This window comes from Citrus sinensis, chromosome 2 (genome assembly GCF_022201045.2).
Source record: "Citrus sinensis cultivar Valencia sweet orange chromosome 2, DVS_A1.0, whole genome shotgun sequence".
NCBI classification, from domain to species: domain Eukaryota; kingdom Viridiplantae; phylum Streptophyta; class Magnoliopsida; order Sapindales; family Rutaceae; genus Citrus; species Citrus sinensis.
In genome coordinates, this window is record NC_068557.1 from 25,290,830 (window position 1) to 25,303,585 (window position 12,756).

At 31.3% G+C, this 12,756-nt stretch overlaps 3 protein-coding genes across 3 annotated transcripts; all 3 read right to left on the reverse strand.

Annotated features, from left to right (window-relative positions):
• Positions 1 to 1,841: 1,841 nt before the first annotated feature.
• LOC107175608 (uncharacterized) lies at positions 1,842 to 2,306 on the reverse strand. Its single transcript, XM_015527209.1, has one exon. It carries the CDS (start codon positions 2,304 to 2,306, stop codon positions 1,842 to 1,844), a length of 465 nt encoding a protein of 154 aa, XP_015382695.1.
• A 4,506-nt stretch (positions 2,307 to 6,812) lies between these two features.
• Positions 6,813 to 8,637, reverse strand: LOC107175607 (uncharacterized). Its single transcript, XM_015527208.1, has 5 exons — positions 8,454 to 8,637; positions 8,129 to 8,219; positions 7,898 to 8,006; positions 7,046 to 7,786; positions 6,813 to 6,878 (listed from the first exon to the last, which is right to left on the reverse strand). The coding sequence occupies exons 1-5, from the start codon at positions 8,635 to 8,637 to the stop codon at positions 6,813 to 6,815; spliced, it is 1,191 nt and encodes a 396-aa protein (XP_015382694.1).
• Positions 8,638 to 12,056: 3,419 nt separating this feature from the next.
• On the reverse strand, positions 12,057 to 12,479 carry LOC107175606 (uncharacterized). Its single transcript, XM_015527207.1, has one exon. It carries the CDS (start codon positions 12,477 to 12,479, stop codon positions 12,057 to 12,059), a length of 423 nt encoding a protein of 140 aa, XP_015382693.1.
• Between the last annotated feature and the right edge of the window lie 277 nt (positions 12,480 to 12,756).

Below are 12,756 nucleotides of genomic sequence, written 5' to 3' on the forward strand. Positions count from 1 at the left end.
TAAAAACGGGTCAACGGGAGTTAATTTGCCGAAGAAACCCAGGGGCAGAGCCAATTCCGGATCACTGGGGGCTCAAGCTCTCCCTAGGAAACTATTCCTTTCCTGTCTTTTAGCCCTGTTAAAGGTATAATTTAATTGAGACTTCATCGGTGGGCTATTCTCATCAGTAACTCGCCTTATAATAATTAAGGAAAAGGATAAATACACCCTCAACGTTTAGGTAAAGGGATAAAAACTCTCTTAATGTTTCAAAAAAGACATTTACACCTCAATTTATTATAATTTTATCATTATACTCTTCTATCATATAAAAAAAAATTATTAGATTATCCAATTTGTCTATGTATTGTTAATAAAATTATAAATATATCCTCAGTGCCTTATTCCTCTATTTAAATTTTTATTAATAACCAATTTTCAAAAAAGACATCTACACACTTAAAAAAAATTGTAAATAAATTATAATTTTAAAAATAAAATTGGTTATTAATACCATAATAAATAACATAGGAAATTGGTTATAAATGTACAAGTTTAAATGATTGACATGTGGAGAATTGTTAAATATACAAGTTTAAATTTTAAATAAAATTGGTTATTAATAACTAATTTTATTTTTAAAATTATAATTTATTTACAATTTTTTAGGTGTATAGATATCTTTTTTGAAAATTAGTTATTGATAAAAATTTAAATAGAGGAATTGGGCAATGAGGGTATATTTATAATTTTTTTATAATATTCAATTTGTCTATTTATAATGTTATTAACAATATATAGACAAATTGGATAATCTAATAATTTTTTTTATATGCTAGAAGGGTATAATGGTAAAATTATAATAAATTAGGGTGTAAATGTCTTTTTTGAAATATTAGGGGGGTTTTTGTCCCTTTACCTAAACGTTGGGGGTGTGTTTGTCATTTTCCCTAATAATTATACAAACGATGAAGTAGATTAATAAGATGATGACATGTTGGTTTTATGATGAATTTGTATAAAAAATTAATTGTGTGTTGCTCAGACTGGAATAAAATCCCAATTTCTAGTTATCACATAATATCTTTTTGATATCTTTTATATTAAGCTCTCCCACGATTTCTCTTGAATTTTGTAACGATCTCATGTCACATGTCTATTATTGATAGTATATGGTTGAGATTTAATTATTTCTATATTCTTATTTACTAGCAATCAATCAGTCAATCACCCACATAAATTTTATTTAAAAATATCACTGATCAATTTATGTGAGGACTATCTATTCATATAGAAAAATATAAACAAAAAATGGCTACTCATTAAAGATTTTTTTTTTTACATAAAAATTAATTTGAAGTTTATTTATTTACTAATTTCATTAAAAAGAAAAAAAGTCTGCCACTAATATTTTTGGCTCTGCTTTGGTAGAACCGAATAGGCAACTCTTAACAGGAGGGGACAACTAAAACATCTAAAGAAGTTAAATTTAACATTTCTCTAAACCATTATTTCTGTCATACTTTCCTTAAGCTTGATTCCTTTCCCGTTTCTTGTTTCCCGTTTGCTTTCTTCGGTGCAAATAAAGATAAAATGAAACAAGATCGAGGACTAACACTTTTAGTAGAAGATTTACGGGGCACAATACAAAATGAATTTATTCCATTAATTATATATAGTTGAATAAAATGCAGAAAATCATTCTTACATACAAATGTGTCGCGTGCGTCTACGCGTAAAGTTTAGATTTAATGCTATACAGCTCAGTTTAATACAGCTACATGCAGCTGTATGTTTGCACTCATAAAATTTTACAATTCTTCAACATCATACACAAAATATGAAAGCTATTTGACTATTTTTCACTCAGAAATTGGTTCTAAAAGTGCTTCTCCAATGACGTCCTCAGTGCTCAACTGTCTAGAAGCAGCTAACTGCTTATAGATTTCCATGACCAACCTGCTGTCAACTTGCTCTCCGGAAGAAACGACCATAGAGGCCTGTGGGCTTTTGGTAACCTTTTTCCCTTTAAGAAAACCTCCATTGCTGCTAGAGTTGGCCAATTTCTTGGCCAAACAAATCATCATGTCAACATAAGCATCTTGAAGCTTTGCCAAAAGTTTGATGGGTGAAATGATTTTCCAACGCAGCTTTGTAATTCTTCTTAATCTCCAACGCCGCTGGCGAGGAGCGTCATCCTCGCCAAGCCTTAAAACATGTGGCTTCTTTCTCTTGCTTTGACTCCCGCCTTTGATTCTCTGCCGGTACTTTCTTCTCCTCCAGTATCTTTTCCAGCTTTCGTGATATTCATAAGGAAGAATTAACATCGTAATTGATTTATATGCTATTGCTTAATTTGCTTTCTGTATGTTTAAGAAAGAGATGTGCAAGGAGAAACAATTAACGAGAGAGTATATATATATATATATAGCAGAAAAAAAAGAGGCTTATTATTCAATTAACCAGTAAAAGTACGAATATAAGAGGACAGTAAGTTTGAATCATATTGGTCAAATATAGTGTGTCTGAACAAGCGAGTTAATTAGAATAAATAAAACAACATTATAAGTGTGCATCGTGGCAAAATTTGTTTTGTTTTCGGCATATGTTGAAATTCTTGTCACTGGCAGAATTCTGCATACGAATACTATTATTATTTTGAACATTTTATTATTTTACAAATAATTTTAATTTTGCACGCTCTACCAAAGAATAAAAAAGTCCTTACTTAAACCTTTCTAATTAATTATCTTTTATTTATTGTGCATATCCATAAAAATACTCAATTCACCAAGAAAAAAAATTACATTTTCAATTTTTTTTAGAACATATTTCAAGTAGATATTTAAATCCAACAAAGTCATTAAAATTTTTAACTCATTTTCTTAAATAATCAAAGAAGAAGTAAATAGATAAATAATTTAAATTCCAAGCTTATTAATTATCTAACCCTGACTTAGCTTCAATCTTAAAAATTAGTCATGAATCAACGTGCAAGTTGCGTAGAAGCTTTATGAGGAAGTGCCGTAAATATTGCACTTAAATAGAAGGAGAATAGATGCATGAGAGCAATGAAACTAATTTTAGGACGAAATCAATAAAGTTAACGAACCATCACCAGATTTTGCAAACTTAACAGCAGATTGCTCTATTTCACCAAGCTGAAAATCGATTGGAGCAATTAAAATTTTATTTACTGAAAAATCAAAAGGGTACACAGTAGTTTCTTTGTAAATATTTGTAAAAATTTTGGGGTTTAAGATAAAAAGAATTGTTTATACGTTTAAAGAGTTTACAGCTATATCGGTGTTCAAAATAATTATGTTTTATTTACTCATAGTAGATTATCCTTAATAATAAATCATATCATGGGTGTTTTTATAATAAATTATTTTATTGAAATAAGAATACTTAAAAATAATTTTTAGAGTGCTAAATGGCAAATACTACCCACCCTTATGCATATGGACGATAAAAACGAGTTGAATTTTGAAGCAGTGAGTAAACAATTGTATAATTTTGAATATCTAACTAGCTACCATATCTCTTCGAAAATATTTTTGGGTCCCTTTGTTATATAAGTATGAATTGTCACTGCTATCTGATATGAATTCTTAACTTTGCCAACAAGGAACCCGAGTATGTTATATTATACTCAAATTTGAAAGATCCAGCTGGTGATGATAACGTCTAAGTGATGAAAGGAGATCAAAAGAGAGAAACGTGATTTATTGGTAATGAGCTGCGGCCACATAGTCAATGAAATTCTACTAGCTAATTATATAATCAAACACTTCTAGAAATATACATGACATAAGGCTGAGTCTGCGTCAACTATAGAGAATGGAATTCTCAAAAGTGGGCGGGATTTTGCTTCCCTCTGTTATATACTGAACACGAGGTTCGGAGATTATAGTTAATTAGAGAATGGAATTGTTTAAATCAATTCCCCCATTTATTTATAGATATAATTTAAAATATGCGAGAATACAGACTGTACACTCTATACCATTGTATTGGTAGATTAATTAAAATAATAAATTCTGATCTGGCAGATGATTGGATCTTGATTTTGCAGCTAATTTAGACGCTGGAGTGAATAATTGATTGCTACAGGAGATGCAATATTATACGATCTCTTTACTGATTTTGTTACCGAATATTGGTTGTGACCCCCTTTATTTATTTTGATGGTGCTTTTGTATGCTCTCTAAAATCTTTTATATATATATATATATTAATATTATCGATAAGTATGCTCTCTAAAATGTAAATGTACATTGTGAGTCTCAAAAAAAAAAAAAAATTCTATCTCGCCTGAGACAAAATATTATAAATAGCTGATACCACATTGGAATGTCTCACCTATCTAATCAAAATTGACGATAAAATTTAAAGTTATATGAATTTTTAATTTATTAATATATTTGGTTTGTACAGAAGAATATTTCACATTGATTGAAAACAATTAAGTTAGGCGCATCATATTTTTATATAGAATCAGTTTGGATTATTGATAAGTATGCTCTCTAAAATGCAAATGCACATTGTGAGTCTAAAAAAAAAAATTATATCTCGCCTGAGACAAAATATTATAAATAGCTGATACCATATCGGAAGGTCTCACCTATCTAATCAAAATTGACGATAAATTTTAAAGTTACATGAATTTTCAATTTATTAATATATTTGGTTTGTACATAAGAATATTTCACATTGATTGAAAACAATTAAGTTAGGCACATCATATTTTTATATAGAATCAGAGCCAAACTGATCTCTGATTCTATGAGGAAGCTCATATTATGTACCTTAATTTCCCTAAGATCAAATCAAGCTAAAAAAATAACTTCATTCTAATGCTTAATTAGAAAGCTCAACAAAACAAAAGAAGAAAGTAAAAGAAGAATTTTAACAATACAGAAAAGATTTTGTACAACTATATGTATATAACTTTAATGCTATAAAAATAATAATTTTTTTTACGGTTCTCAACATTACATCTGAATGTGAACCACTAGCAATCACACTAGCAATCTAATATGGTTGCTTCTTCAGCAGTATATGAAAGCCACCCACCAGCAATCTAAATATCACCATAGGGTTAAAAGACTATCAAGTGCACACAATATTGCTTCTCCAATTATAATTCAGCGCCTAATTGTCAAGAAGCAGCCAGATTCTTACATATTTGCTGGACCAATTTGCTGTGAACTTCCTCACCAGAAGACACCAACAAAACCTGTTGAGTTTTGGCAACTTTTTTTCTTCTAGCTCCAGCAAAACCTCCATTGCTGTTAGGGTTTGCCATTTTGTTGGTTAAACGTATCATCGTGTCAACATAAGCATCATGAAACTTTACCAAAACTTTGATGGGAGAAACGATTTTCCAGAGCAGCTTCGGGGTTCTTTTTATTCTCCAAAGCCAGCAAGCCGGAGCGGGTCCACCAAGCCTTATAATCTTTAGCTTCCTCTTTCTATGAACTTTTCCAAAATTCATTCCCTTCTGATAATTTCTTCCGCTCCAGGATCTTTTCAAGCTCTCGTAATATTCACAACGAAGAATCACCATTTTTACTGCTGTGAAAGAGATATGCATGCGTGTAAAAGCAATGAAAGATAGTTGATTTATATAGAAGAAGAAGAAGAAATGGCACAGAAATCTTCAATACGGGTTTTGAGTAATAGAATAATACGACGTTAAGATAAGCTACCTTCCATCATATTAGTCAAATATAGTCTGTCCGTGCAAGGTTCCAAAAAATAAATCAACTTTGGTTTATACGCTTCCAAATGATTGTGTCACATTGGTCAACCAAACGTTCAGTTAGGTTAAGGGGCCGGATGATAGTGTGAATTTGGACATAAATGGACTGAAAATACTCCAGAGGAGATCTCTGAAAAATTCCCTTATTTTCTTAATCGAATATTTAACATATTTTTAACTTATTAATTTAAATATATATTTTATCAGTAACTCTTCAAGATGGTGTTTTCTTTTTTTTTAGATGGAGGATTTTCTTTCAAACGACTTATATAATTTTTTTTCTTTTTCTTTTTAAAAATAAGGGTAATTATTCATTGCCTACCTGTTTTTTCATTTTTTTTAAATTACACAATTTTTAATTTTTTTTTCTAACCTCCACTTGAAGTTATACTTTTGTATCTGTCCACTGTCGTTTTCAAACCATTAAGACTTTGCTGACATCATAAGGGTATAATGATAATTTTACATGCACTTCAAAAACATAATTTAGAGAATATTCCATTAGTTTCTTACGGTTTAAAGACCGCAGTGGACATGTGTAAAAACATATAATTTCAAGTAGAGCTTAATAAAAAAAAATTAAGTATTTTTAAAAAAGTACGAAAAAATATATATGTGGACAGTAGATAATTTTTCAAAAAATAATTGCATTAAAAACAAAAACCCATAAATCCATGGTGAAAGCCCAACCTAAAAATCTACTAAAAGAATATTGTCCCATTCACAATACACACGAAAGAGAGGCTCGAATCCTTGAATTTTGTCTGGGATCGGGATGATGATCTCTGAAATTGTTTTGAGGTATGATAAATATCCCAACGGACATAGGTTTGCATTGATTCATCATAAACAGTTAACCCAACTGGATAAAGTTAAAATTAAAATAACCAAAATATTGCCAAGAAATTCAATGTATTCAGGCCTTGCTATTTTTTTTTCCTTAAATTCCACGGGCCAAAATATTTCGAGCTTAAAAAGTGTACAACATTTTTTTTTTTTAATAAATTGTTTGATTACATCAAATTCCGAATTCTTCTTCGCTTCAAAGACTCGCAATTCATTCTTATCAGGTCGAGCTTTTTGGACGGACTGTGCCTAGATGACGAGCATTAGTTCCCTCTCGTTTGATCTCCTGAGTGTAAAACTAACATCAGTTTAACTTATTCATATATATATATATATATATATAGAGAGAGAGAGAGAGAGAGAGAGAGAGTCATTGTTATAATGATTATTGTTTGGTTATTACTTACGAAATTAATTTGATAGAATTGATGAGAAATATAGAAGCATATATACCACATTATGCTTGAGAGGCATGTTGTTTAATGAGCTCTTAGGCATCATATTCCTCGCAATAAAACCTGCAGTGACTTCAGAGTTATTAGGACATCGCAAATTTGCTTTTGTTTCTCTTTCTTCAGCGCCTGATTTCCTAGCATTCATCACCTTCTCCACCATCCTACTTCCAAGAATTTGAGTTTGAATTCTTCCCTTTTGATCACCTTCTTTTTGCTTTACTAATAATTTATCATCAACTTTCCGACTCCTTGTCACACTCTTTGGCCTTTGATTGATATGAGTAGACGGACTTTGATTGGTCACAGGGCGACCCCTTGTGGCTGAAGTTGAACGATGGTCAGTCCTTAAATTCGGAGGTGTCTCGTTAGAAAATCCTGGGATTTGAGCTGGAATTTTTGATCTCATTGAAGGCGACACGCCTCTGCTTCTAGGCTTCGTTTTTGTGTCTGTCAATCCCAAAGTTTTGGAAAGGTTTGAAGTGATGAAATCGAAATGATCTTGGCTTTCTTTCTGGTTGGTGTCTGTTCTTTTACTGTTTGGAATTAGATGAGTAGTTGGTGATGATGAGGTTGTTGTTTTATTGTATTTCGGAAATGTTGTTTCTTTGGTGTTTTTGGTCTCGGTTGATGAATTAATGTTTGGCCTCTGACTTCGAGTAATGGATCTAACGGGGATTTTTGGTTTTGGTTTTGGGGAATTTGGTCTTCCCAAAATTGTTGCTGCTGAATTGCCTGCGAACTGCAATATAAACAGAATTGACAATTGGGATTTTGCATCCCCATATGAAAATATTGTGAGATAAATAATACATATAGAAAGATAAATAAAGTAGCTCGACAAAAAGCATACCCTTGAAAGGGGTTGGATGATTGGAATCTCCCTTTGAACGACTAGTTCGGGGGCAGTTGCTTCCATTTCTAAAGATGGGAATAAAGGAGTTGCTGGCGGCGTCTTCAACCTTCACATATATAAAAGCATGACCTCTTCATCATATGAAATAAAATTCTGAACTATATATATATATGCTCGAGATTAATAATACTAGGAAAATTCATAAGTATATGCCAATAACTCACATACCAATCATAATCATTTTTGTTATTGTTTTCTCCTAAGAATTCATTTCCACTTCCCTTCTTTCCAGATCCAATTCTGTACAACGCATGATTTCCTGTAAATGTAATATTAATTGTTTGTAAAATTATTACGTACTTCATGAAACAATATGTGTGGAAATATAAATCAGTTAAGCATCGAACTCCAAAAGCATGTGTCCCAGGGCCTCTCTCGCTGTGGAAACTAATAAGAGATCAAGCTAGCAATCATATTAAATATCCTTTTTTAATTACGAAAGGAAAAAAAATATAAATCATGTAATTAAGAATCTTTATGAATACTGACGTACCAGCATTTGGCTCAAACTCATCTGAAACAGGCTGAAGAAGGCTTGCAAATCGATCTTTTTCGCGTTTATTCAACTCCCTGAATAGAACGAGATCTTCATCATTGTCAATATTTTTCCGTTCAACAAATGGTATCATGGAGAATTTCCGGCCGCCACCACCACCAGTGCCTTTCATACTTTTCATTTTCCTAATCACGTAGCTAGGCTCTTGAAGCTTTTCAGTTCGAATTAAACTGCTTGCATGGGATATTTCTTCTTGGAAATTGGAATGTATAAAGAGATGCAGGAGAGTAATAATTTAATCTAATGGACGCACTACATAAGTAGGAAAATAATGCTATGAGTGCCACGAGGAACTTCGGCCGGCCACGAAAAGGTCCGAACAATTGAGGTGACACAAAGCAAACAAAAGTTCTTATTTCGAATATACTTATCTAATGCCGTTAGGAATCAAGCTGTATAATGAACAGAAGACAGATTCTTCAAATCACATTTTGTCATTTTTTGGTTGCTAACTTGTTGTTATGAGTTGTAATGATCACATAAGTAATTACAAACATGTTCTTGAGTTTATTTAATTATTTGATATCTGATGGATAATTACTAAGAAAATGATTCAAAAAGCGAGAGAGCGGGAGAGGACAAACTGCTAAAAGATTCATGTTATGTTATATTGCTACAGGATCAGTTTACAGTTACACGAGCGTACTATGTGCTGACATGTAATTAGGAATATGATTATCTCCTGATTTTAGGACTACTGAGTTTTTAAAGATGTTCTACTATGAACCTTATAATAATAGTGTATGATTTATAATATGAAGTGGAATCATTTTTCCATTGGATTATTCCATATTTTTTATGATAACAAGTTGAGTTGAGTAGGAGCTTATTAAACTTTATTTTTTTTGGCCGGTCTCTCATATTAGTGTTGTTTTGCTTTCCTGCTTCGATAGTTTCTATAGGGGTTAGGTTCATTTTGTCCACTCCTGAGGAGCTTCTTAAACTATGCTTTCTTGAGTGATCAGTAATCTGAATTATCTGAATAATTTGTGAAACTGAGTTATGTATAAATAAATCTGTTTATATAATAGATTAATTTATCGTTATTTAGGGGGAGAAAAAAAGATTTGACATAATCGGAAAACAGGACATTACAGAAAGGATCAAAGGACAATTGGAAATGTCATGTTTTAGTCAAATTGCAAAGAAAACGACTCATCAGCAGCGCAATCACTCCAAAGAACGGCTGTAAGTACCCAAAGTAAGCGACCTGGATCAAGGCGGCACTCTCCAGATTGAGTCCAGCAAGTGCCTCGAGAATCAGCTATCATGTTTTATTCTCCAACAGATACCAGTTAGTGATCTTTGGGTGTGTTTGGTGCTCCGCACTGGACTGTATTATATTGTATTGGACTGTATTGTATTAGAATGGTATGTATTAAATTGACCTGTTGTATAAATTATACAGTATTTGGTGCTGAGTTGTATTGTATTATTATCAATTATCCTGTGTTTGGCATATAACATGTACTGGATTGTTTTAATGTTTGTTAAAAGTAAATAATTTAAGTAAATAACTAACCTTGTTATATTAAGTATCATAATCCTTGGAATATGGAATAATTTTTTAATACTAAAAAGGATATGGATATATATATATATATATATAAAGAAAATACTCATATACAAATTTAATATTTTTATATTTGTTTCTAGATTTATGTAACTACAAGTTTCAAAAAATTTCCACACATAATTTTCCTACACATTTCTTGTGAAAATTAATAAAAAAAATAATTCTAATCAAATTACACAAATAAAGCATATGATTTTCCTTCGTAGGGGAATTTTCAACCTTAATATAATCATTCAAAAGTTTACAAAAATTTATTCAAATTAATAATACAATATTAATTTTCACGCAATATAAGCCCAGACATGCAGCAACAGCATTACAACAAGTTGTCACTCTTGTCTCTTGAAGCGAACTTTTTTTTAACACTTTTTTACTCACTTTTTTCACAGGCTCCTTCTCCTTCTCCTCCTCTCTCTCTCTCTCTCTCTCTCTCTCTCTCTCTCTCTCTCTCTCTCTCTCTTTCTTTCTACCCCTTCACTCCTTCAGAAACATAGCGAAAAAAAAAAGCCCAGACATAAGCCGTATGGCTTTTTTATTTTATTTTATAGGAACTTGGGAGCAAGACCAAATTTCCTTTGAAATTAATATGGATCTAGTTAATATTTTAATGGTTAATAAAGATTTGTTAAAGTTAAGTGCTGAAATTACCTGCATCAAAAGGATTTGGTAAAAAGTTGTCGGTATTGTTTTCAGAAGTGAAGAAGAAGATGATATGGGTTGTGGACTTTTGGGTTCTTTTACTTTTCCTTTTTACTTTTATTGACTAAGCTAATAAAGACCCGGAGACCCGGGGGTTGGTGCGGGTCTTTATTGCACACCCAAATATGTATTAATTTTACTTTTTTATACAGTACATACCAGTTGAATAATTTACCAAACGTGGGTTAAAAAAATAAGTGCAATACATACCTGCTTAATACATGCTGCCAAACATGCCCTTTATATTCTTAAGAGATCATATCTTAATCAGCTTGAATTTTAAAGTAACAACAACAGAGGTCAAGAGGTTAATTACTCTTCACATCATTTTTTTTAGGGAAATTATCCACTGTCCACCCGCTTTTTTTTTTTATTTTTTCAAACATACATAATTATTTTCTTTTTTGGTTGGAATCCACCCGAAGTTACATTTCTTTTCACTTTTCCACTTTCGTTGGGAGACCGTTAAGAAAACTAACGAAATATTGTATAAATGACTTTCTTACCATCAAATGTAAAAGATAAATTATCCACCGACTACCTTTTTTTTGTATTTTTTCAAAAATACATAATACTTAATTTTTTTTTACTGAACTCTATTTGAAGTTATATTATTTTACACATTTCCATCACTGTATCGTTGTAAAATGACAGTTTTACCCTTATGATGTCAGTAAAGTTCTAACGGTGTTATAACAAGTGTGGACTAATGAAAAAAATGTTAATTTCAGGTGGAGCGCTGCAAAAAAAAAAAATTTGTGTATTTTTAAAAAACAATGAAAAAACGGGTGGACGGTAGATAATTTTCCTTTTTTATCTTTTCATTTTATTTTTTGATAAAACAATCTTGATAAATAATTTCTTTAGTCTGTGCTTTTGTATGGGTTGGAATTTGGGCTTAATTTTTCTTAAAATAAAAAATAGTCACATGCAAGACATCGACAATTGAACGTCCATATCAAGAAATTCTATTTGCCTCAGAAAAATAAATCATAGCAATTGCTTCTTTTGCAGTGCAGAAATATATTGTCCGCTTTATATATATATATATGTAGCTAATAAAATTAAATGCCATTAGGTACAGAATTTATAACGTCTCTTTTATAACTACAATAAATATGTGAAGTTGTTTAATAATAAATACAAAATTAATATAAAATGAAAGAAAATTTTAGGCATCTTGATGATGCCATTAACTTACAAAACTACGCAAAAAATGCTTTCCAAAAGTGCTTTCCCAATGATAAGTATCCACCATTCAGTGCTCAATATAATTGTCGAGAAGCAGCTAACCTGTTATAGATCTCCAAAACCAACCGGCTATCAACTTGTTCGCCGGAAGAAACCAATATAGAAACCTCTCTTTGTTTGGCAATATTCTTTTTACTCTTAAACAAACCTCCATTAATATCCGTGTTAGCCATTTTGTTAGCCAAACAAATCATCATGCCCACATAGGCATCACGAATCTTTGCCAAAAGCTTGATGGGTGAAATCATTTTCCAATACAATTTCGGAACTCTTCTTATTCTCCAAAGGTGGTGGCGAGGAGCATCAGCTGCACCACCGCCAAGCCTTAGTATTTTTAGCTTCCTTTTACCATGACTTGCGCCGTTGATTCTCTGGTACTTTCTTCTCCTCCAGTATCTATTCAACCTCTCATAATATGCCAAATGAACAATATCCATTTAATTTGCTACTATAGCTTTTATGCTGTTGCTGAAAATAAATTAACTAAAAGAGATGTGCATGAAGAGAAGAAACGAGAGAGATGTTATTTATATAGAAGAAGAATTGCTGCAACCTTTCTTAATTTATTATTATTATTTATGGGCGTGTTTTGCATATAGGATGATCAAAAGAATAAATTGTTTAAGGAAATTAATAAAACACTCATACTATGATTATATGATATTTTTTATTTGTATAGATATATTATTATTAGTAAGACATTTGAGTTTCTTT